The sequence below is a fragment of the Quercus suber genome, unplaced genomic scaffold (assembly GCF_002906115.3).
Source record: "Quercus suber isolate HL8 unplaced genomic scaffold, Cork oak 2.0 scaffold_170, whole genome shotgun sequence".
Classification (NCBI taxonomy): domain Eukaryota; kingdom Viridiplantae; phylum Streptophyta; class Magnoliopsida; order Fagales; family Fagaceae; genus Quercus; species Quercus suber.
The window spans coordinates 883,431-910,476 of NW_027069630.1; the positions used below are offsets into that span (position 1 = coordinate 883,431).

The 27,046-nt window shown below is 33.4% G+C and overlaps 1 protein-coding gene across 1 annotated transcript; it reads right to left on the bottom strand.

Moving 5' to 3' along the window:
* Positions 1-2,049: 2,049 nt before the first annotated feature.
* Positions 2,050-18,827, bottom strand: LOC111987337 (alpha-aminoadipic semialdehyde synthase). Its single transcript, XM_024019044.2, has 24 exons — positions 18,209-18,827; positions 18,018-18,104; positions 17,441-17,570; positions 17,024-17,197; positions 16,613-16,695; positions 15,213-15,329; positions 12,964-13,039; positions 12,655-12,826; positions 11,266-11,362; positions 10,964-11,130; positions 9,318-9,375; positions 8,985-9,125; positions 7,507-7,848; positions 7,182-7,262; positions 6,852-6,917; positions 5,945-6,062; positions 5,614-5,743; positions 4,284-4,363; positions 3,777-3,935; positions 3,257-3,488; positions 3,039-3,147; positions 2,747-2,905; positions 2,594-2,663; positions 2,050-2,343 (listed from the first exon to the last, which is right to left on the bottom strand). The coding sequence occupies exons 1-24, from the start codon at positions 18,461-18,463 to the stop codon at positions 2,291-2,293; spliced, it is 3,156 nt and encodes a 1,051-aa protein (XP_023874812.1). The 5' UTR covers positions 18,464-18,827; the 3' UTR covers positions 2,050-2,290.
* Positions 18,828-27,046: the final 8,219 nt, after the last annotated feature.

Genomic DNA, 27,046 nt, shown 5'->3' on the forward strand with positions numbered 1-27,046 from the left:
TCATTTTTTGGGTTTCAAGGGTATTTTGGTCATTTACTTGGATTTTGGGGGTATTTTGGTCATTTTGTAGGTTTCGTGGTTATTTTGGTAATTTTGAGGTTTTGGGGTATTTTGGTCATTTTTGAAGATTTTAGAGTACTTTGGTCATTTACACTTTATGGGCATTTTGGTAATTTTGATAATTGGGTAATTGGGTGGGTTGAGGTTTACCCATAATAATTGGGTTGGGTTGGGTTTGGGTTAAAAGTAATTTAGTTAAATGAGTTTTAATAGGTAAATGGGTTTTATATACCCAACCTAATTATGCCCACCCCAAACCCACCCAAACCCACCCATTTGACACCCCTATGGTATAAGTGTAATAAGAGGGACAATGATGCATTAGTTATTTATTTAAACTGAATTATTTTTAGGCAAATATACACTTTGATTTGATGAACCAGGCATGTTGTAAGAGTAATATGGGGGTGGGGGGAGATGTATTAGTCATTTCTCTTTATATAAATATAGTACAGCTATTTTTTTTTTTTTAATTATAGGGGCCGTTAATTAAATTTTATATATAAACTTGTATTTTTTAAAAATATATATGTAGAATGTAAATGAGAATTTTAAAAAGACAGAGCCCTCTAGCCCGTGCTTTGTGGGGGTAGTTATTGGCTAGAAAGAATTATCCTTTTGTCTATAGCATCAACACTTCGGCAATATGTGTTCTTTTATTCTAGGATTAATGTAGTTCTTGTCATTCACATACATTAATGCAAGTAGAGCAGTTTAATTTAGCCTTCAACACTTGTACCATGTTCATCAATTAATGCAAGCAAGTTTCTTCAATTTCTTAGTTGTTGATTCTAGTTACATCAGTTTTATTATCTTTATATGTGTTTTTTCAATCTCTATAGACTTGAATAATATCTGTAGGACCAGGAATCTGGTCTGCAATAGCTTTTATTAGAAGCTTGATGAGAGTGAATCTTCACAAGCCTTCTTTAAATAAAAGCCCAAGGAAGATTGGTTTGAAAAAGTAGAGAGTGGGATCGAGATGTGCCTGCATTAACATTGTATACATGAGAGTTTGATGTGGGTGCTTTTGTGATCAACGAAAAAAAGGAAGAGGGCAGAAAGGATTTTACAAGTTGTCAGGAGGACAAAAGAAGGGTTGATTCCCTTGTTTTCTTGCTACTTATGATCTATTGGTACCTTCGTAACACATATTCCCCATTTATAATGGTCTAAGAATATGCTCTCTTTCAAAGAATGACTCTCCCAAAGTTGTTTGAGAATTTAAATAGTATACATTATTGTCAGTTTATTTAAGACCTTCTCCTTTATTCCATGTGTGTGTTAAAAATACTTAATATTCTTTAAAAAAAAATTAATTGTATATATGGGGCAATGAGTTTTTTTTTTCTTGGTTTTTGTGATTTAAGCATTATAATTGGGTTTGGCAATTAGAAAAATGAAATTGGTTTCTTAGTTTAAGCTACAAGGAGAAAGATTCCTTGGTTTTGGAGACTAAAACAGTGTCAAGACTGAATCAAGGGTTAAGTAAGTTGGCTTTCTTGGAAATAAGGAGGAATGTTGGGAGCAATTAAGGCTTGAGGGTGCCACCTTGCACAGGCGAGTTGAGGAGAAACAAAAGGGACAAGATATGCAGCCTGATCTCACCCTTCCACAAATTTGGGTTTTTAAGGCTTGATGTCAAAAGAAGAGTAACGACATTAACTAAACCTACTGCTATTCCATCTCTCTTTTTTTTCTTTTCTTTTTTTCTTTTTTTCTTTTTTTTGAACTGGTTACAAATATTAAAAAATAAATACTTCACCTCCCCCTGGGGGCTCAAATGGATACCCCCCATTCCCCGGCGTATGAGGAGGTACTATCCAGCTACACTCACCCGGTGCTATTTCATTTTGAATCACACAAGTTTTGGCAAGTATGTCAACTAATTGATCATTATTTTGCTCATTCCTACGTAAAAGTGGGATGTGGCTTTTAGTGACAAATGATTTGTTTAACCAAAGGCCTAATGGCCTGCACAAACACGCGAAGTCAAAATCACCCAGCACATGAAAGTTTGTCAGTACCAGAATGGTATCATACAATCCTTTCCTGACATCTGCTATTTACAGAGGTTTTGTGATTTCAATAGCTTCACCTGAATCAGTTTTATTACAGTAAATTTGGCAGTTGCAATGAAATTTACACTATCATTGTCTGGTTTAGGTTTTGAATTTACGAAGTGTTTGAAACCTGCATCAATACAGGATAATCAAGGTAATAATCTGTGTCACTGAATCTTCTCCATCAACTTGAACCCATAGGCCTCTAAACGATCCAGTGCTGCAGTAAAGCAAAACATATGTACTCAGTTGTTCAAAATGCTCAATGTACCCGGGTGACATTTAGCCACCACATACAAAATGATAATTTTTTGATAAGTTTCACCTAGCCTCATAAGGCAATGTCAGATTATACATGCACTAATTATCTCTGTAGTTAACCCAGTGGTAGCCAGGGAATTCAATTATCAGTCATTTTCATCTGTTGTACTAAAACCAGAACCAAACAAGTACATATACATTGCAATTACCTGGCTCATATATTTCAGGTTCAATAGGCCTTAAGACACCTCTTGACTTGATCTTGTTTTCTAGTAAGAGCTGCAACAACACACAGAACTCAAAATTTTGGTAAAGCACTAGCTCAAATCATGGTGTGAAGGACAGAGATATATGACAAGTACCAGAGCTCCAATGCCTGCTGGAATACCCACAGTGAGAGCCATGGCAGTGGTCATTTTCCCATTCTTTGTCCTCCCAAATTCCAATAAAGTGGCACTATGCTTCTCACTTAGGCCATCTGGGAAATCTACCTCCACTTCGTGATGCAAAAGCACCATATCCTAACCATTAATCACATAAGCCACGTTAATTTATTATTTGCGCATAAAAATTATAACATGTGTAGTTAAGTAACAACAAAAGTGCACTTTGAAGAAGGCTGCTGTGGGTTTAATTCAGAGATATGAAATGTACCTGTTCTGTGCTGGAGTAGGCTAAACGTTCTTCCATGCGGAGACAAGTAACATCAAATGCACTCTGGCAAGAAGCAGGAATTTCTCCATCCTCATGAAATCCCAAAAATCTAATTAACACAAAAAAGAAATTATAGCCACTTAGTTTACATTTTCTAGTAAACTTGAGCATAAAAAGAACTACAAAAATGAAAAAATAAAAATTTATTGAGGGCCTACATGATAGTTTTGGCTGCCTTTACTGCAGCTCCTTGCTCTTTGCAATGTCCAAGTGTGACAATCCTTTCAGCGATGTCCTTCTCCGCTATCAGAGGTCCATCCACATCTTCACTTTTGAGAAGTTCTAACAAAAATGTTCTGAATGTCGGTTTCTTTCCATCCTTAAGAATTGGATGAGCTTCGGTATCAAAAAAACCAATTCTTGTAAGTGTTGCCATTATCTCACCAAATCCTGTACAAACAAAATGTCTTAGTTCCATAAACAAATCTATTGAAAGTTTATACGACCCTTTATTGAGACTTTCCTACACTAAGTATTTGTCGCCATTTTCAACTATGGGGAAAACAAATGACATTATATTAGTAGAATATTTGAGGATTACGATATTTAGATTAATCTTTATAAAATTTAAGTTTACAGAACTTAGATTATTCTCCTAATGAAACTAATTTTAGGCAATTAAGTTCTGATCATTGGCCTTAAGAATACTATAACCCAAAAGCCAAACACATTTCATGCCTTCATAGCGAAGGGTTCCACGGAAGATGGTTGATGCTTCATGTCCGATTCCATACAATTCCCCATATACTAATGAATTACGATTAGGAAGACACTCAAATGCAAAAGCTGGAAGATCAGGTATCCGAAATCTCACAACTGAATCGTAAAGACTGTCCCCTGCAAGTTTGTAACAAAAAATGCAACAGTGAATTCAGAGATAGAGAAAATGGTAATTTTTCACATTCGTTACAACAGTTAATATACCCTTCTAGCAGAAAAGCTAATCTATATCAGAATGCAGTTACACCAAATATTGAACTATTTAGTGAAGGTTGAAAGAATGTCCATATTTCAAGTATTAAAAAGATCAAGTCATTCATCTAATAAAAACTAGACGAATGCATGTGAGACATGCATATAAAAAAGTACCAAAAGAAACAAAAAAGGACAGTAACATGATAACCCAGTGGTTAATACCCAGTGGTTAATCAGATTCACCACTTCTTTTTATCATTGACAGCTTACCATCAATATGTAAAGTTTCACCATTAGATCTATAGGTGGCAGGATTTCGCCCAGATCGAATAGCTCCTGCAGGACTCCAACTGAAATAGTTGATAAGACAATTAGCAACTGCTTTGAGGCTGAAAGCTCAATGCAAACTTCAGATATAGATGCTTATGAGAGAACATAAAGAAATCTCTGCTGCTTAGGTGTCAGAAAATCCTACGACTTTCCCTTCATTTTGCAAGTAAAAGTGAAAAAAAGATGAGCGAAATATGATGACCAAAAGAATGGTAGAACAAAGAGAGAAGGCAGGTAAAATTTACACGAAATGTCCTGCAAAGAGAAAGGAAGCGCCCTAGGAGAAAATTGTCTGGTATAAATATATCTTTTGAGTTTTCTTGAAAACACTAGAGGATATAATCATAACATTGCATCACTCATGTGCATCATTTTACACCTTACTTATTATGTCACCTATTCAATTTTTGGACGATAACCCAAGTCCTTAATGGTCTTCATATAGAAGAATATTATGGGTTTTCTTCTTATAAAATTACATTCTTTCATCATTGAATAAAATATGCCAATGTGTCCACTATATGTCTTAAGAGTCTCAGAGAAGTGTCTAGGTAGTATGATAAGAAAAATAATAATAATAAAAAATAAAAAATAATAATAATAAAAAAAAAAAAAAAAAGAAAAGAAAAAGAAAAAAAATAATAATAAAAAAAAAAAAAAAAAAAGAAAAGAAAAAGAAAACCAAAATTTTTTTACTGTGGAAAAGTGTAAGACATGCACCCAAGACTGTTGATGTCCAACATGGACATCTCCTCCATAGAAAAGTTCAATGCGATAGAACATTGGAGTCTACTATTACAGTAGGCATCTTCTTAAAAATTCTCTGTTTTTTGCTAAACCAATCTCAACAGTAAATTAAACACGGGGAATCATTTTTTGCAACATGATAAAAGTACAAGCACAGTTATTGAGATCCTAAATGTTGCATTGTAGTTCACATGTAGAATTACCCAATATCGGTCCTAGTCCATGAAAAAGAAGGGTAGTTTACTTGTAACTTGAGGTACAAATAAATATACATCATTCACAACGCAATTGTAAACTGATTTGTCTCTCTTATCTACACACAGTCAATAGCCTCAAAATATTATTTAACATATTTTTCCAGAATAATTTTCAGTTATTAACTTAACATTCTAATCAGCTATTCTGTTTCTACTCCCCCTCCCTTCCCCACCACCCCCAAAACAAAAAGAACTTTTATGTTTGGCAAGTTTCAGGAAAGTCTTAGAAGATGAATGTTTCAAATCCATGTCATTCCAACAAGTACCTGAATTTATATGCTAATGGGTTGTTTGCAGCAGCCGGGGATGGGAGCCCCCCACAGTAAGAAGTGAAAGACCTTATTATCCCCTTTCGAACATGAGCTTCGTTAATCATCTTCATTGCCATCATATGATCTGGCATATCAACAACAAAAGTTACAGAAAAAGCAGGCCCAAGGACTCCATCTCCCAAAGTTGGAATCAATCATATTGTAAAAAAAAAAAAAAATAAATAAATAAATAAATAACTTCTACAAAAACTGAAAGGTTGTGGTGAAGTATATTGTAAAATTATATTTCAAGTATTAGGCTTTCATGTATAAGGGTTTAATTTACCTATTCCAGGGTCCAGACCCATCTCACCCAGAATGGTAACACCAGCACTCCTTGCCTTTTCATTTAACATGGACATGGACTCATCGACGTAGCTAGCAGTAACAAGATGCTTTTTAAGCTGCATAAAGAGAGATTATCATCTCCTTAGCAAGAAAGAAAAAGTAATGGACAGCATTTAGTAAATGAGAAATCCAATTGTTACTTTTGACCCTGGTTGATCATAATATACCATAAAACAATCAACATATCTCTATTTGTCTCTTGTTTCAACCTGGATTTTTCAGTCTTTTTGGTTCTTAACCACATTATTTCTTCTTGGAAGGAAAATCATCTCTTCAGCTAAAGTCTAAGATCAAATCTCAAAACCCCTTTCCCCAGATTTAGTTTGTCCTTAACTAATTGGTACAGTTCCTCAGGTGCCTTCTACATATTATTCATTGCACAGATTTTACAGTTAAAAAGCATATTTCACTTTCGTAGATTAACTGGATTGTTAATTGTTGAGCTGATTCTGCATAAAAATAATTTATTCGTATATTGTTTTTTCACATGTGGTATAAACTTGTTACTGAAACACATATTGACTTGAGTTCAGAATTTATAAATCATACATTCAGTTATTTGCTTGCCGAATTTTCACAAAGTTCACCATTATTGTGATCCTACACTCTCTCTCTCTCTCTCTCTCTCTCTCTCTCTCTCCTTGTGCTTACAAGTGGGGAAGTGGGGATTTGAACCTTGGTTCTCCCCATGGGAAGAACTGGGCAATGCCATGAGCCACAAGGCTCCTGGTGTGATCCCTCACCTGTTGAGCTTGGGCTAGAAGCAGATTTAATATTAGGTCACAACCAGCTGTGTTAACTCTTAATTGTGATACAGGATATGAAATTGAGACAGTTCCATATACCTCGATGCATGCATTTGCCACAATAATGTGACAACTAGCAGGGAGTAAACTTATGACCACTTCAACCTGCAAGAAACAACAGACATTGACAATGTAAGCCCATGAAATGTGATAATTATTCAGGAAAACGGAAGTAACTTATTCTAGTGAGAAAACAGTAGATATCTAAGTAGTGAAATTAGAATGATTTATGTCAACAACTGTCACCATGCATGCATGAGCCACCGCAGCTTCAATAATATCAAAGGCCTCATTTATCAAAGTTCATCCAGTAGGTGACTGATACATTGGCCAAATAACTATTTAAAATTACCATGGAAAAGAACCTACCTGTGAAACATACTTAAAAAGATTTCCATGATCCATCACATCAAGCTGAATGGCTGTTGCATTAGGAATTCCTTCAATGATCTGCATCCAATCCTTCACTATAAATATCAAATGGTTTATATGCAATGAAAATACACATAAATATGCATGTATATACACTCTATTGTATTAAGACAGTATTCATACATGTATGCCAGTATTGCATTCATGTATATCAAACTGGAAAACTTTTTCCCCCTTAATCAATAGCTGAAAAATTTATACTCTACAGAATTTGATGAAGCTAATATTTGCACAAAGGTAAAAGCTTTTTGGTCAGTAATACCTCTTCCGCATCCTTTAGGTAGAGAGATCCAACAATAACTTGAACATCATTCTGCCCTTCAGAATCATCTTCCAGGCATGCTTTATACCCTTGGTGAGATGAAAACCTTCCAGATGATGCTAATAGCTCGGCAGCTGGTTGGCAGACACGCCCTGCCCCAAGAATAAGAACTGCAGTCTTCCTTTCTGTGTTATGTCCCTTCTTAATGTCGCTCTCTTGGACTTTACCAACCTTCAGTGACATCTTATTTTTTTCTTGATTCGCAGATGTTTCATTTGGATTAGCTATAGAAGTTAAAGAGTCAATAATTTGATCCAGCACTACCCTATCATCAGCACCAACCTGTCCAATACAATAAACAATTCTATAAGAAGATATTTAATCTATGAATACTTTCTTGGGTAGGAATCAAAAATAAAAAGGATTGATAAACTGAAGTAGGAAAGAGAAAGATGCATCTTTGAGTATAGATACTTAAGCTAAGTTGATCTATATAGAGAAAATTTAGTGGGTTCCTTTGATGCTTCCCTTTATATTCTTACATTCTGGACTAGAATAAGATTAAAAACCAGCCCATGAGGCTAGGCTTCACTCATTTTAACTATGTTTATATTGGTGCTTGAATGATTTAACATATACATTCGAAGTTTTGCAAATGTTCAATACTATTAGTAATTGATTTGTTTATTCTATCAAAGAAAAAGTAATTGATATAACTAGAAGTCCCAATATAAAAGTGTGGTTAGTAAAAAAGTAGAAAAGAAATCCATGGCACCAGTATTGCATAAAATCTGATGACTGGAAAGTAAACCATGTGGCCAGTTTCCAATGTTTAGACCTCTGTTTTGGCTTTTTTCCATTTATGGAAAATTTTCCTCCTATTATAATTTTTGTTTTAAAAGAGTACTGTCAATTCTGGGATGTTTACAGAAATATTAATTTCAGAGATTTTCTCAAATTTTCCTTTTTTAATTATTCTAGCCTAATTTTGCGTACAACACAAACCAGGGTTTTTTCAAGCTTTACTATATAAATTTTCAACTGAAATAAAGTTTGGTATCAAGATGATTATTACAATAAAATTACATAAGGATTCAAGGTTTTCTCAAGCCAGTGGAGTTCTGGAAAATTCAAATAGATGTGCTCTATTTTCTGTGGCTATTATGCTGTTTCAGTTACAGTAGAAACTATGCTATAATTTTCTATGCATCAATAAGGTACCAAATCAAATGGCAGATATGAGCTATTGCTCAGCTTTAGCCTGGGATCTTTGAGTACAATAGTAAGAGGTATTCATTCGTAAATAGTTTAACCACATTTCACACATTTCACATGCAACAATGGAATGCAATTCAAAGACAACTCACGCTTGACAATGTAAAACAAAGTGAAAAAGGAATTTGAAAACTTGTTACATTCCATTAACAAAGTTCCAATTCGATCTTCCAAACTAAATGGGAATATAAAAATCTACTTACTTCAAGTTCTGAGTATGACTTGACATTAACACTCTGACCCACTTGACATTTAACTGAGTGGAAGGAGCCACCTGCAGCTTCAATAATATCTAAGGCCTCATTTATCAGAAATTGATCAAATAAGTGACCACTCAGAGATACCTGCCAGTTATGTTCAGAAATTTAGATGAGGAGATACTTTAACAACTGCAATTATTAGAATGATATAACCGATATCTAACCTAATTCACATGACTTTGGAACCCAACACCATTTTGCATGAGCCAAGAACTAACATTTGGCATTAAAAATAGAATGAATAGCCAAAAACCTAAACTAAACTGAAGAACCTACCAATATGCTGTACTTCTTCTTGTAAGAGTGGCAATTTTCTGTATCTTCTGATATTTCCCTGAAAATCAAAAAAGAGAATTCATGAATATTTAGAAAAAGACAGAATCACAACTAAAATGGATGAGAAACATTTTACAGAACTTAGAACGTGCATATATATCTCTCCATGGATTATGATACAAATTATATGTCAAATCAATTGGTCTGGTCTGAATAAGATCTGCACAAAAGACAAAAGCAAAATCGTCTGAACAGACACTGACTTCACAGTAAGAAAAATCAGTTTCCAAAGGCAGTTTTGTTGGACACTCAAATGCACGGACTTAATTCACAAGTTAGGGCGGACAACTATTGCATTCTATTATATCCTCATTAGGATATATCTGAAAATAATTTTTGCCAATTGAATTGGAAGCACATAGAACTTTAGCTGTAGTTTAAAAGGGGAATTGCAATAAAAAGATTTTTAAAAAATGGTTTATTCTTCTCTGTTAAAAGTTATTCAAACTCAGTCTTAGAAAATTATTGGAATATACAAGTAACATTTGTTAACATTTTGAAATTCTTGAAATTCCAATTTAAAGACAATGGTATCAATGTAATTAAAACTGAAATGAGAATGTTAAAATAAACAAATGGAAATACAAAGAAAGATATGATTCAAAATAAGGAAATTTGCTTAAAGAAAGGAGTTATTGATGAAATAATGAGGGAGACTGGAAAGTCACTTGAGATGGTTTGGTTTGGTCATATTTAGTGGAGGGCGATTAATGCATCAAAGAGAAAGAGTGAGTTGATTCCAGTTGAGGGAAGGACAAATAGTGGAAGAAGACCAAATATAACATTAAAAAATTAGTAAACAAGGAATAGTCAATTGAAAAAGTAACAAGTGGTACAACTTCAGATAGAATAAAATTGGATAGGAATACATGTAGCTGACCTTCACTAGCCTATTAAGGATCCATACTAACCCCAAAACTTTGGGATTAAGGCTTTTTTCTTTTTCTTTTTCTTTTTTGTATTTAATTTGTTTCTTGAAAGGATAAAATTATACACACACACACCATGTCTATTCCAATATTATTTAGGTGTATTAGGTCTAATACTAATAAGCTCAGTTTCCTACTCTCTCCATACATCCAAACCATACAGATCGCGCTCAAAATTTATGCAAATGAAAGCCTCCTCTCAGATAGCCTATTGTTTTTAACAAAAAATAGACAGCAAATTTTTCCTAAGATTATTGAGATAGGGGAACCTTCAGAGCTGCAGTCAATATTCTAAGGTTATGTTTTTGCAAAAACAAGTAGATAGCTAAATAGTTTTAAAATTAAGGCATACATTTGAGACCTATTGGTCTAGGACTTTTTTTTTTACATAATAAATTATGACCTTAATATGAATTCAGTTCCCTACAAGTTTGACACTATTTTGTTTCTATTTAGCTTTAACTTAACACTTAGATCTTTTCAAGTCAACGGACTTGTATTTTTATTGAAAAGCAAGTATTTTCAGAGTACCCTTCTTAGTCAAGGCTCTTGAGCTCTATAATCAGAGATTAAATTCTACAGACCCCCCAATTATTTCCCATATGTAAACATAGTACCAATGAAAAGGCTACAAATCGTAGATGGAAAGAAGCTTACTCTGAATCAGAGTTTTGCATACGCGGAATATATTCATACAAAGACGTAAGGGCTCCTCCATGAGCTATGCATGCTCTCCTTAAGTGTGCAGGTAAATTTGTAGTATCTGTTGCAGAAGCCAAACAGCCAACAAATTGGGATAGTATGTCTCCAAAATGTTGAGAAGCCTTTCCACAGTTAAGTGGCATGTTAATTGAGACCATAAAAATTTAAATGTTGACATCAAGATATTTCTGGAGATAATGCACAAAGGAAACATCTATATATAATAGAGAAGAAATTTTTGGATCAGAGTATTTCACCTCTTTTGCAAACTCTGTAGGAAGAATGTCAACAGCTGAACATATCACACCATTACCCTCCATGTCATGATGATATGAATCATTTAAAGGATCGTATCTGAGACCATGAATGAACATATCCTCAACACAGATAATAATCTTTTAGAGTTGAATATTTGTAGTTAGAATTACAATTGAAGATGGCAAATTGATAGTCCAGCATGTGAAACAAAACTAAACATGAACAGGATGTCCAACATCAGTAGAAACAGGATCTGGAGTAATCTTAACTGTTCAATACATATAACTAACTTCTAAAAAAAACTTGTGCACAATGCACGGCATTCCATACTCTCAAATTTCCTCTCTTTTTAGGTGGGGAAGGTTTTCCTAATATTATACTTATCAGAAAATCATACTTGATTTTAAAAAGCTTTAGAAATTATGGGGGAAAAGGAATAGGTTTAATGAAAATTTTGTAAAAGTTCAATAATAACTATAGGCTGAAAGCAGCATTAGAAATCGTATGTGATAATTTCTTGCAAATGTCTTGATCTTCTACAGGATAAGTGTATGGATAATAGGATAAGGGTGTTCTGGAGCAATTGCCTCTTCTTAGTAAAATGATGATTTCCTTCCAATCTCCAATCAACAACATTTCCTTGTCTGCTGCCTCCTTTTCCTCCTACCCTCAAATCATATTAAGATCACATCTACATATATTTACTTTATATCAGAGCCTCGAATTTGACTTGCTTAGTAAATTGCAGCTAGGATACTAATGGACACTGTACTTGTGAGTTAACAACTATATTTTATAGTCTATAGATACTCCCCTGGTATTTTTTTCAGATAGATTTTGGTTACAAAACTGGCAGTGATCTTATTTATGTAATTTATCTTTTTTGTTTTATGAGCATTTAATATTTTTTATTGATTTGGACACTTCAAAGAGAAACCCTCCCTTTTTGAAAAATCAAATTCTTGCTTTTATGCAATAAACTGATACAGCAGGAGTTATGTTGGCTAGATGGTAGTCGACTATCTGTTAGTTTGTAGATTAGAATAAATCATGAAGGCTTACAAATGATTCATCATTCTTTGCCACTTGATAGCAACATTCTGCACTTGTTTCACCCATTTTCCAAACTGTTACCCTAGCGATTAGAGAAGGGAAGACAGCAAAAGGAGACACCAATTCTAGTTTCATTCTTCCAGGGCGTCTAAGCTACCAAAGCCTATGAATTATGATCTTTTGGACTGTGTCCACCTTTTTTGCTTTACTTGTGTCTACATTGACTGTACAGCACAGATATTTACAAGTATATGGCATACAATGTCTAGAAGAAAAGAAAACACACATAAAAATGCATGAAAGAGGAAATTTACTATAAAAGAAAAAACAAATACCTAAAAAAGGGTGAGTCAATTGATGTTGTTTGGTTAACAAACTCAATGGAACCCCCAATATCACAAGTTATGTCAGAGACTCCAACAAGTGGACATCCTTTCCTCATGAGATCTTGAATTTGCTTGGTACTCAACAACCGAGGAAATCTTTCCTCCCAATACATGCAGTTCACTAACAAAAGTATATTTGAAAGATAATTAACAACTTAATAGCAGTCAAAAATCCTAAATCAAGTTTTAACTAATAATAAGCAAAAGCAATAGCATATAATTTGCACCAATATATTTGTAGGAAAGGGGACTACACACCAATTACAGATGCATATGGAGCTACTTTTTCATGGAAAATAGGATTGTAGTGTTCTGGATGTGCATAGTAGTCAGCCTGAAAAATAAGATTTTTTTTGTAAGTGTCTACCTCTAATAAGATAAAATGTTAGAGTGAGTAGTATATTATGCTTTAAGAGAGTCACAATCTCAATTATGTCAAGGACTGATAAGAAAAGTAGAATGACCATGGAAAATTCACCAACTATAATCCCCTCTTCTTTGTTTTGTTTTTCTATTTTCCCTTCATTTATTCACAAGGGCATCAATGCTTTCACTTACAACCGAATATATATTACTTTCAAACCCTGAAAGAATCCAAAATGAAGACATTATAGCCATCAAACCTAAGTCAAATATATGATTAATACTTTTGGCCTTGGTATAGGCATCAAGAAGCCTGTTTTCAATGTCATTGGACCAAAGAGTGGTGGATAATAGAAAAGGTATCAAAGTAGAGAAAATGAAATATGGGTTGCAAGACTAGATAATTTACCTTGGTGGAAACAGACTCCATGCTAGTGATAGTGGAAACTTTATTCTTTCATGTCAAGACATGAGTACAGGAGAACTGCTATTAATTGGTATTTCTTCATGAGGATTTATATATGATGCTTTTGTCATCTTACTGCATATCCTAATGGTATCTTACTTTTCAGAGATCCTTTTGATGAAAGGCTTAAGCAACCAAAACTAATCTTAGGAATGAGGATCTAAAAGACTAGGAAGTTTTTAATTCTCACCAGGTAGATGCATGGGACACAAAAAGTACACAAAGCCTTAGGGTCCTCATTAGTCATATCTACTTAGCATTACAATATTCCCTTCAAGAGAAAACACAGCAGTCCCAATTTTACAACCAAACCGAATTTGATGCATATAACACTAGTAGAGTCAAAAAGGAAATATTACTTAAGGAGCTGACATAGAGCTTTAGATAGGATAGAATGGCAGAGAAAAGCTAATACTGAAAAGTTTGTTCGAAGTCTTTATTGATTCAGCCAACATTCAAGATGCAAATGCATAACATTCAATCAAGATTAAATAGCGGGCATAGAAGCTTGCATGAAGTTAAAGAAGGTAGGTCCTCTTAAAAATAGCCCAAAATTCAGGAAAGATATGTAATCTACAATGATAAGCTTGCACTCCAAGATTAAGTACAGTGAGGTAAGATAGTTCTCTCTGCAACATGTCCTAATGAAATTAGTTGCATTTCTCAAGATAATCTACTTCAAAAAGAATGCTTCAAACATGAGGCCAAAGTCTTTGATTGAAAACAAGCTTGAGCTGTGACAGACATAGCTAGATTAATAGCCACTTCAGACAAAGAGGAATCATTCAAGAACAAGTAAAAAAATTTCACAAGAACCATGACAGCTTTATCTAGGGATAATTAATGCAAAGTTTCTATATAATGAATAATATTATATTGATTAATATCCCTTTCCATTATTCCAACCAAATTCATCAAAAGATTTTTTTTTTTGGGGGGGGAAGAGGTGCCAACCAATACATGACTCTTGGCTTTTTTATTTTTTATTTTTTATTTATTTATAATTTCAATTCATATATATATATATATATATATTCTTTTGGCTCTGCAATTTGTTGATATTACTGATTAAATACTCTTATCATAGATGGGTTATAGGAATGAACTGATATTTCCTTCTTTTACAGAGAAAGGCTTATTCCAAGTCAAATGAGCCATTTTAAATTAAATCTATCTTTTTTTTTTTTAAATCTAATAAAAATGATGCTACATTGCTTTTCCAGACTAGCTTGCCTTTTTATTCTTTTCTTATTCTTCATCTTCTACTTCTTCTTCTTCTTCTCAAAATTATTATATGAAGTTACAGTGGGATAGAGAAAACTTTGTGGTGACTATTATTACTAAAATGTGTGACTATCATTATTTTCACCAGCACATTAAAAACTCTTCCATGTAAATCTTGTTGTGCTCTCATTGTGCAAAAAATAATTTACATTGGGTTTTAATTTGTTACTGCACTTGTTTTGGTATTATCTGATATGTGCAAAGATGAGATAAGTGTAGTAGCTTCATATCACATGTACTTCATATCTATTTGTCATGCAACAATGTGATCGTGTCATTGAAATTTCATACATGAGGTGGATAGATAAAAAGATTAGAATGATAAATAAGAAATCAGATTGAAGAAACCCCTCCCCAGTGCCCCTCCCCCCCAAAAAAAAAGTCTGTAACTCACTTTGTCAAACACTTTTGTGGCATCTCTATGTTCAACCATGTCTTGACAAGTTACAACAGAACCATAAACTTGGAAAACTCTCTTTGACGTCCGTGCAGGTTGATTGAGATCCCTACCCTGATCAAAAAGAAAATTTTCAATATTTTTTATGCTTAAAAATAAGTGTCAGAATGAATTGATCAAATTAAAAAGACAGCCAAGATTAAAATTCAGAATAAAAATGAATTTCAAATTAAAATTTGCACCAAGGTTAGTGTAGAGGGTGTTGGGGCCCAAGACTTTGTGCCACCCTAATCAAAACGAACTAGTTAGAAATAGAGTCTTCTCTGTCTTCTTTTTCTTACTGGCTATTTTCTGGATTTCAGATAAGAATATTTATTGATATTTATAATTAATATCCAAATTATTACCCATATTCTTCATACCCTACAGAAGGTTTCATGAAACATGCACCTTTAATTACTCCTCTTCATTTGGACTGATTTCTTCAATTTCCAACAAAAACTAAAAACAATAATCAACTTGTGACAGTTGACCTTTGATGGTTACTGCAACTTCCAGAAAACAAATATGGTAACTGCTAGCTCATATATTTAGGACATCATGCCAAAGCCCTCCCAAGCCTTGCAAAGTAGTTGACAAGATGAAGCAGAAATGCGAAGATACTTTCATTTGATGTTGAAAATTTTTATATAAACCATCCATGTCCTTCTTCTCTCTTTTTTATCATATGTTCTACTATCTATAAACATGGAAGTTTCTACTGTGTATATAGTTAGATTCAATGTAGTCTAAATCAATAATTAGACGAATAACAAATTCCAGCATTTAAACATAATATCATGCTAGTTTTACTGATTACTTAGTATAATTTTCTGGACTCATTTTAGTGACAATATATGTACAGGTAGACAATATGTTTGAAGTGCAGATGCCTTGTCTGCAGACCATAGGAATAGAGAAATCAAAGGAGAAGTTTGTCAACCAGAATCTGATAGATAATATTTCAGAAAGTTCATAAGAAAACGATACAGAGGATATTGTTTCCTTTACTGGTGATAGATTTGTAAACAATTCCCAAATTTAATCTCTCGAAAACCCTGCTTGACCTTCATTTTGGCCAGTGCTTGGACCACGCCTCGTTCTGGGGTCAGGGAAGAAAAAGAAACAGCTAAAGCTAAACATCGAATCCAGTCAACTCTCTGATCCTACACCTTGAGGAAACAAGGTTTGGATGCATTATTTACTTCAGTATAGGGTCAACATAAAGAGGTGAGTCAGGAGCAATAGGGATTCACATTGTAAAGTTTCATGAAATGAACCGTGGGCTTATGCAATCCTGCCTATGCTGCACAATTAGATGAACATTTTTAACAACAAATATGATGCTGGAAACTTACCACCCCAAATAGCTCCAGAAGTTGACTTGGTTCCACAAAAGTGTGAGGAAGAAGCTTAAATATCTCTTGTGCGCCCAGAGAAACTACAAAAGAAAATATGTAAAAGATAATTAAAAGTGTGATGTAAAAATCAAATATAATAGAGTTTTACAAATAAAATCACTTACAAAAGTTGGTAACATAAATAGGAATAAAAAGTATTTCAACATATCATATGAATACAAAAACCAAAATGTGTTGATATTTGTATTTAGAAGTTATGATCAATAGTACTTAGGAGAACTTTACATATCATCATGCAAACTAAGTGTATACCCCGCAATCCATTTCAATGATAGAGAAACTTCTAATTTTCAATAGAAACAGTATGGATGCACCAAAAAGGAGAGCCACTTGTAATGTTCATAGTACCATTTCCTGAGCCAGTGAATATAAAGACCAATGGACAGATTCCTGGCGGCAGTCCATGAGTTGCTATTTCTTCACCAATTGAAATTACAGCAGCCTTGGCAGCAGCCAAGGAAGGATACATGTAAGATGCACCTAGTGAGAGGAAAGGTGTTGAATATCCAAGGCTTAGATATCCTGTTGAAAGAAAGTTTTGGTCAAAATTCAACATAAACTAAATGAGATCATATAAATAAATTTAGAGCACGTGCTAGCTGTTTCTAAGGTCGGATATATATGACATAGGAAATTTCAAATTATAGCCCACAGCCTTCTTTAATCAATTAAAACGGAGGATTTTAATGGCAACGGAGCAAGGCATTCTCAAAACAACAGAAAATTCCAACGCTGCAACATTTGGAAAAGGTAATGAAAACATACTCTGTCCCAAACCGTGTAGGAAGTCAATTAATCCAGCTCTACCGGCATATTTTCCAAATGCAAGCAACCTTTTCCCATGATCCCCAACAATAAGCTCGTAATCATATAATGACACCCTTTCATTTAGTATCTACATAACATGTGAGTGTGTAAAAGGAGAGTCAGTATAAGCAATTGTCACCTTTCCTAGACAAGATGGTATATGGTGTATCAGGATTCAGGCATATGTAACCACCCTCTCACATCAATATGAACCATGTGAGAGGGTTATTATATATACCCAATACGCATTAGATTTTCTCCTCTCGATTCCACAAAAGTGAGAGTTTTGTACAGCAGATTCTACCTTTACAAACAGATATTCTTAGGAGTATCTCCTCTAGATTCCGCAAAAGTGACAGTTTTGTAAAGTAGATTCTCCCTTTTACAGATAGATAGATATTCATAAGAGTTTTGTACAGTAGATTTCACATTTTACAAATAGATATTCAAAGGAGACTCTCCTCTAGATTCCGCAAAAGTAAGAGTTATGTAAAGTAGATTCTACTTTTAGAAATAGATATTCATAGGAGATTACCTTATCTAGTAAAAGCATGTTTTCTTTTTGGGCCTTGTGTGTATGAGAGAAGAAGGCATAAGCTCTATCAGGAAGAATCATCTCCAACTAAACCAAACAATAATCCAAACTTGCAAAATTTAGATAAAAACTGGCATAATTATACATTAGCCAAATGGGTTCTTTTTTTTTCTTCAGAAACAAACAGTTACCTGAGGTTGTTTAACACCCACGACAAGACCGCATTGTGACAAGTCATCTGAAATTTGACACCCAACATCCTCGTACTGGGAATCGTGATAGATGCGCTTTGTTGATGGCTGCACAATAATGCGAGCAACCCCAGTTGCTGTACCTCCTCGTCCACTGTGTAAAAGTCGAGCACAGTGTGATGGGGTCAGTGGTGTCCTTCTCTCCCATTTGTTGCAAGTCTCAGATAAAATCCCAATAACTCCATTCCCAAGCATGGTTGTTGCTTATGCTTTTGTCTCCTTTTTTTTCTCTCTCTGTGTTGTTGTTGTTGTTGTTTTGTGATCATAAGAATTGAATTTGAATTCAATCCAATTGAGAACAATGAAATCAAAGAAAGTTAAAAAGGTTTGCGTGAATTTTGAAGAAGTGCTTGGACTGAGGTGACGGAAAGAGAAGAGTGTGGTTGGACGCTATTTTCGCTTCTGCAAATGGTAGTTCTAAAATGTTGGTTTGTTTTGTTCTGTTTTGTTTTTATGGCGTGGGCGTATGATAGAACAACAGAGGATGAAACGAACATATATAGAAACAAACTAAGGTTCGGAGCAGTATATAGTTAAAACTGAAAAAATTGTGTGCAGAAAATAGAACTAAAAGTTAGTTAAATCGTATAATAAAAATACAGTGAAATTTATAAACAATATCTTATAAATAGCAAAAAAAATATATAATAAAACCTATAAACAGTATTAAAAAGAAGCTAAAAATTAAATAAATCAAAGAAATAAATTCATCCAAAACTCATAAGATAAGATAAGAGGAGGTCCTATAACTTTATCAGGAACATTTGGGTCACAATCATTAGCGTCAGCATTATCACTGAAATGCAAGACCATTAGGAAAAGAAGGAAAAGTTAAATAAATGATATCGTGATTGGGTAGTTTTTGTAGGTATACGTGGATAAGACATAAGAGTTCTGTCAATGAGTGAGTCGTCTAGATTAAGACATAATCTTTCTCAAAAAAAAGTAAGACATAATAATTTTTTTTATTTTTGATGAAGACATAATAAATATTAGGCAGTGTATATCCACATAAGTGATAATAACACTAAAATTGTACTCAAAATTTCCTAAATTAAATTTTGGATATTAATGTTAGGGATAAGTTTTGCTACATAAGTGTCTACGGGTTATGTGCAATGCACATAATCACTTGTATGCATTACACACTAGTGTGTAATAAGTTTTATCCATAAATATTTATAGAGAAAATCTTAGTGACGTCAATTCAAAAAAATTTTGCACAAAAATATTTGTGTTTACAATTATATACAACAACTAGTATAAAATAAACATTCTCCATAGTTATTTATAAGTTGTATAGAATAGTCATATTATTTCACTCTTTTTGCCTGTGAAGCATCCCCTAAACTTTGGGGACAAATATTATAAAAATTTCGGTGCACAAAATATGTGTTTACAATTGTATATAACAAAAATGAAATAAACATTATCTATATTTATTTATAAGTAGTATAAAAACAGTCAAATTATTCCTCACTCTTCTTATGAAACATCCTCTAAGTTTTGTGGACAAATATTATAAATGGATTGAAAAGACTTTTAAAGTTACTTTACATCCTTCAATATATTGAAATTAAACTCAAATGTCCAAAAGGAAAAAAAAATGTTAATAATTCATTAAATTTGTACGAACAACTTTATTTGGATAGTGTGTAATTTTAAAAGAACTACTCTTTTAAAACACCCTTCACAAAGATCAAAAAGGCCAAAAGCTGATTAGATAATGTTATTATCTACCGTATTATTATTATTATTATTATTATTATTATGTAGAGGGTGCATCGTGAATTGGTCAATTGTGTGATTGGTCAATTGTGTCCTTCTCTCTCATTTATTGCAAGTCTCAGATAAAATTCCAGTACCTCCATTCCCAAGCATGGCTGTTGCTTATTTGTCTCATTTTTTTTTTGTGTTGTTTGTTGTTGTTTTGTGATCATAAGAATTGAATTGAATTTGAATTCAATTCAATTGAGAACAATGAAATCAAAGAAAGTGAAAAAAGTTTGCGTGAATTTTGAAGAATTGCTTGGATTGAGATGATAGAAAGAGAAGAGTGTGGCTGGACGCTCTTTTTGCTTTTGCTGATGGTAGTTTTAAAATGTTGGTTTGTTTTGTTCTATTTTGTTTGTTTTTATGGTGTGTGTATGAGTGAGAAAAACAGGGGACGAAAAGAATTGAAATGAATATATATAGAAATAGAAAAAAAGGAGTCCAATGTCTTATCAATTTTTTTTTAAAAAAAGTCTAGAAAAAATAATTAAAAGTTAGTTAAATAGTATAATATGAATATAAATAGCATAAAAAGGTATAATAAAATCCGTAAATAATATAAAAAAAAAGCTAAAAAATTAAATAAATTAAAGGAAATAAGCTTAGTGTTCTATAGCTATAAGCAACTTTATAACTTTATAACAACAAGATTTGGGTCACAATCATTAGCGTCAGCATCATCACTAAAATGTAAGACCATTCGCCATTCAGAAAGAAGGAAAAGTTAAATAAATGATATACTGATTGGGAAGTCAGGTGGGTCAAGTGGTTGGGTACTTAGTCTCAAAGTGTTTGTCTTAGGTTCGCTTAGGTGTGCTCTTCAATTCGATTTCAAGTACCTGCACTTTGAACAAACTCCCTTGGCCAACGATTTACCCCTCTAGGGTCCATCCATTGCGAACAGTAATTAATTTCTGATTGAAAGTTTTAAGGATACACAGTGAAGAAAAAAAAAAGAAAAAAAAAAAAAGATATACTGATTGGGTACTTTTGGTAGGTACATCATATATATATATGTAGATAAGGGTCCAGTCAGTGTGTGAGTTGTCTAGATTAAGACATAATAAATATTAGGCAGATTATATCCACATAAGTGTATATTTAATTAAAATTTATGAGTTTTTAAATTAATAATTTTACATATTTAATTCTACTATTATTTAAGCTTTACAAATTGGTAAATTTGAGGGTATTTTGGGTATTAAATTTAAAAATTTCAAGTAAGAAAAACTCCTTAAATAGTAGTATAGATAACACTAAAATTGTACTTATGATTTCCTAAATTAAATTCTAGATTTTAGTATTGGGGAAATGTTCTACACTTCTCTTGTATACTGGTATGTATCAATTATTGCATAATGGGTTATGTAGCAGTAAAAAAAGCAACATGTGTCCAAGAGTTTGCACATGATTACTTGTATGTATTACACACTAGTGTGTAATAAGTTTTACCAATAAATATTTAGAGTAAATCCTAGTAACTTCAGTTAAAAAAAAATAATAATAAATTGCGGAAAAAAAGTGTGTTTACAATTATATACAACAACCAATATAAAATAAACATTGTCCAGATTTATTTATAAGTTGTATAAGAATAGTCATATTATTCCACTCTTCCTGCCTATGAAGCATCCCCTAAACTTTGGGGACAAATATTATTATGAATCAAAAAATTTCAATGCAAAAAAATGTGTGTTTATGATTGTATACAACAAACCGGTATGAAATAAAAACTATCCATATTTATTTATTCCTCTCTTTTCTTATGAAACATAAGTTTTGTGGCAATTATTATAAATGGATTGAAAAGACTTTTAAAGTTACTTTTACATCCCTCAATTTATTGAACTTAAACTCAAATGTCCAAAAAGAAAAAAAAAATGTTAATAATTCATTAAATTTGTACGAACAACTTTATTTGGATAGTGTGTAATTGTAAAACACCCTTCACATTGTTCACAAAGATCAAATGTTATTATATATTATTATTATTATTATTATTATTATTATTATATAATGTAAAGAGTGCATCGTGAATCATAAGTCATCATAAAAGTAGTCATTCTTTTCACGAATCTAAAAAGTTCTTATCATATCTTATGACGTAATCCGTGAAATCAATCCCCATCCCCAAATAGTTCATCCGTGTCTACTCCATCCTTGTGGACAAAAGATATTCTTTGCATAGCGTATATGCTTCTTCTTTTTCAGAATTGATGGGTCTACCAATTGTGAGTGAGAAAAAAAGGGTATATTTTTTCGTTGCCAATTAATAGAAATTTCTCATAATTGATGGGTCTATTCATTATGAGGGAGAAAAAACATACACTCAGAATAGGATATATTTTTTCGTCCTTGCAAATAAGCACTAATTAATAGAGAATGGCTTTAAGTTCACAAATTATTCTACGAAGTTTTATTATAATTTGGACGGACTATAAATAATTATCTTTTAAACTATCATTTACAAATAAAAAATGAGCTTACAATTGTTTTTTTAATAATTATATTTTATCACATCACAATTGTGACAAAAAAAAAATCGTGTAATACTAATTTGTAGGAGATTTTTTCTTTCTTCACGGAGAGACACTAATTTGCTTTGCTGATAGCCTGTCACCGTCCAAATGTATGGAACACACGTATGTAACGCACATCAAATCCCAAACCAACCCCAAGTGGTTCCGTACCCAACCTTCCAAACTTTTTAGTTTTGGGAAATTATACGTCTCAATATTTCAGTTAACACTCACAGGCCAAAATAGCTAACTATTTTTTTTTCTCAAACTATCTAGTTAGTAGTTTCAGTTTTGAAACTATATTATTTAGTAGCACCTCGAGTTTGAGAGGCTAGATATTGGCATAAAAATCGAGTTTCTAACACTCGAGGTCCAATAAAAAAAAAATTTATAAATTCTAAGTCTATAACCAGCGAAATAGGTGGAAATAGGTAAGTATTTTTTTTTCTCTAACTATTTAGTTAGTTGGCCCGGTTTGGAAACTATTTAATTTAGTAACACCTCGAGCGTCAGAGACTCGACTTCCACGTCATACCTCGACCCTCTAAAGCTCGGTTTTTATGGTTTGACGTGGCCTGATGCCAGGTGGCATCCACACAGATCTCGAGTTTCTGAGACTCGAGATCTACATGGCAGCCAGGTGGCATCCACATAGATCTCGAGTCTCAGAAACTCGAGATCTGTGTGGATGCCACCTGGCTGCCATGTAGATCTCGAGTCTCAGAAACTCGAGATCTGTCTACACCCTACAACGTCCGGTCCCATCCGGTCATGTCACTGACAGGCAGCCCTCAGCCCTTTTTATATGCACACTAGCTGGCCTGGAGTAGTCTTCACAGTTTTGCTTTATTCTCTGGCATGAACAATTCACAGTAGCTGGCCCGTGACTTCTTTATGTCACTTGGCTGAAACTCCAACAATAATTGCTTCTCTCTCAACTCATCCTCTCTTACTCTGCATTACTCCTCTCTCAACTCTCATACTCATTCTACAGAGCAGAACAATACTTCCCTCTAAACTCTCATACAAACTGATCATTGTAGTCTCCCTCTCACTCTCATACAATCCAATAGTGCATTTGCACATCCTCATGTCAGGTAAGGGTCTCCTCACTCTCTTGTTGGTTGTTTAATATATGTATAACTGTTTTAGAAAGTTTTGCTTGTATTGAATTTGTCATGACATTTCGTAATAAAAATATTTGTTCGTAGTAACCAGTTAATATATATATATATATATATATATATATGTAGCACTTTAAATGTATAATTGATTTTTTTTTTTTTTGTAATGTCTTATGAACCCCTCTGCTCTATGTTATTTCATTAATACAAAAATATTTTAACTTAAGTAAAATTCAATACTTTTTATAAATAGTATAATTATTTGTTTATTTTAGTCAAACGTTATAATAACAACTAATCTAGCAATGAAATTATTAAAAATAATATTTGCTATGTCAAACGTTATAATATGTTTTGTTTATTACTAAATTACAAAAAAAAAAAAAAATTTATCCAAATAGCCATTTTAATACTTTAAAGACAAAAAAATATCCCTCTAAGATTCAATTAATTGGTCAATTATTATTATTATTTTTTTTTTGGATCTTTTTCAAATGTTTTCGTAGCTATATGAATACCTTTGTAGTAGATATTTATAATGAAAAAAACATTTATGAATAAATTAGAATTGAGATCCTAAACATGATCTATTAAACATTATCTATATGAATATGTTTCTAGTAGATATTTGTAATTTAGAAGTAAAACCAAGGTTATTAAAATTGAGATCCTAAACAGGACCTAGAAGAGGTCCTTATAGAGTAAATCATAGAATCGAATCGATAATCATAAGATTTTACTTTATGTGAAAAATAAAGTAAAAAATATTAGTAATAATGATATATTTTAAATAATTAATAAGTTGATCAAAGGAAAATGGACATAATGCAACTTTCATGTCCTATTTGTAATAAGTAAAAAAAAATATTACATTTCTTTAACAACTAAATAATCAATAACTTGTTCATTTGGGCAGATTTGATGGAGGGGGCTAGAGTTGTATTTTTCTTGGACCCAATTAGAATTAGACTCTAATATACCTAAAAATTGAAATTATATATGGAATAATGATGTTACATAATTGCACTCATTCATTTGCACATCCTCATTACTTTTGTTGTTTGGTTTGATATTTTTATTTATATTTTTGTTAGAGCTTAGTTAAAATTTTGTAATAGGGGTGAGTTTTGTCTTTAGTTTTTTCATTGTTTGAGTACGAAATGATAATGATTGCGCCAGTAGAATTGTATGTGATGTGGGGTGAGTGTATGCAATTGTGGCGTGAGAAGTTGTAATTTTTGTATTTTGAGTAGATAGAAAAAGTTTTGTAATTGATGTTAAATGAAAGAGATAAAATATGTCACTAACATACTATACTTGACTTTTTAATAGGTTCACAATCTTTGAAGAATATTGATATAAATGTATACTTCGGTGGACCCCTTGATAATCCTGATGAGATTGATGGAATCCCGTTTAGAGGGCCTGGTATCCAATGCTACTACATGATGGTACGTCGTAAGTTGAAGACGTTGAATGATTTGAAGAGCAAAATCATGGGCGAATTGAATTTGAATCGTGCTTGGTATGATATCAAGATTATTTATCGTTACCCACAAGAAGTCCTTCATGAACGGATAAATTACGGGTATATGGCATCAAAGAAGACAAACATGTAAAGATGATGTTTAATAGGATACAGAAAATGCCCCAAGTAAATGCTGCTGAGTTGTACGTAAGTTTGGAGGCAAGTGCAGAAGTTGATAATGAGGTGGTGCAAGAAACAACTACGTCTTTACAATTTACAACCCTAGATGATGGATGCACTACAATGGGAGGGTATACAATGGGTGGGTATACAATGGATTCTTCAATGGGAGGGTATACAATGAATTCTTCAATGGGAGGTTATATGCTCCCATTTCAAGATCATGTTGGCAATATGGTGAAACCCTCCATCCTCAAGAGACACATTTAGAGGAGGAAGACGAAGATGAAGATCATGTTGTGGGCGGTTATATGCTCCCATTTCAAGGTAATGTTGCCAATATTGGTGAAACCCTCCATCCTCAAGAAACACATTTAGAAGAGGAAGAGAAGACGAAGACGAAAATCCTGCTGTGAATGATGGTGAAAATAGTGATGGTGTAGATGAGTTCGAAGAGATGGTTGAGCGAGGCGACTTTGAGATCGATGTAGATGACCACGAAGTCGTTCCGAATTTTGAAGAGGAAAATATGGAGTACCACGATGAAGGTGTTGCAGACGATGATATTGGCATCCACCATGATACAAATACGACCACAACTTACAGACCTCCTGCTGAGTCATTCTACGAAAATACTTGGGAAAATATGGTTGATCCTTCACGTCTTCAGATACCATTTGTTTCTACTTGGGAAGATGGGATGAATTTTTGTAAAGGATTGACTTTTGCAAATAAACAGGCGGTGAAGCGTGCATTGACAATATACGCAGCAAGTCATAATAGAAATTTTAGAATCCGAAGGTCGACCCCAACTAAATTGTGCGCTGCATGTGTTGACGACAATTGCAAGTGGTACGTTGGGGCATATATGAAGGCTAAACTTAATGGTCTGTGGATGGTCACGTCTTATGTGGGTCCACACACTTGTATACCCTTTGGCTTGCGTAGAGACGGTAGAATGATGGATTCTAATTTTGTTGCATCAGAAATTGTGGAAAAATTGCGAAAAAAGCACACTGCTCGTATTGATGAGCTCTGGGAGATCATACATACTAAGTATAATCATGAGCTTTCTTACTATAAAGTATGGGATGCAAAACAAAAGGCAATTGCTAAGATATTTGGGGATTGGGAGGAGTCTTACCAAAGGTTGCGAAAGTTGTTATTGGCATACTTGGATCAGGATTCGGGTACCAGTACAACTATCACACCATACCTAGGCCAGTCGAAGGTACTGCGTTACTGCGCTATGTATATTGGGCATTCGCTCCATGCATTGCTGCATTCCAATATTGCAGGCCGGTGATCAGTATTGATGGGACTCATTTGTATGGTAAATACAAAGGGGTATTGATGATTGCAATGACAACCGATGCTAACCAAAAGGTTTTACCTCTTGCCTTCGCTGTTGTGGACAAAGAGTCAGGGGCTAGTTGGGGTGGTTTTTAGAGTGTCTAAGGACTTCGATAGAGCATGTCATACCTAACCAGGGCATTTGCATTATTTCTGATCGACATAAAGGTATCAAATGTGCCATTCGAGAGTGGCCTAGAGGTCAGGATGGAACAGAACGGGTATTTCATCGATATTGCCTTCGACATGTTGCTAGCAATTTCAACACACACTTTGATGACCCGATTCTAAAGGCATTGGCCCTGAAAGCTGGATATGCGACTCATGCAGCTAAATTTGAGTCCATAATGCAAACCATTAA

Excerpts from the sequence above, each read along its gene's own strand:
- LOC111987337 (XM_024019044.2), bottom strand. The coding sequence starts at position 18,463 with ATGCTTGGGAATGGAGTTATTGGGATTTTATCTGAGACTTGCAACAAA. Across the intron at positions 9,126-9,317 it reads AGAAGAAGTACAGCATATTG|GTATCTCTGAGTGGTCACTT; the intron begins GTAGGTTCTTCA and ends CATAACTGGCAG. Across the intron at positions 3,148-3,256 it reads AAGGCAGCCAAAACTATCAT|ATTTTTGGGATTTCATGAGG; the intron begins GTAGGCCCTCAA and ends TGTGTTAATTAG.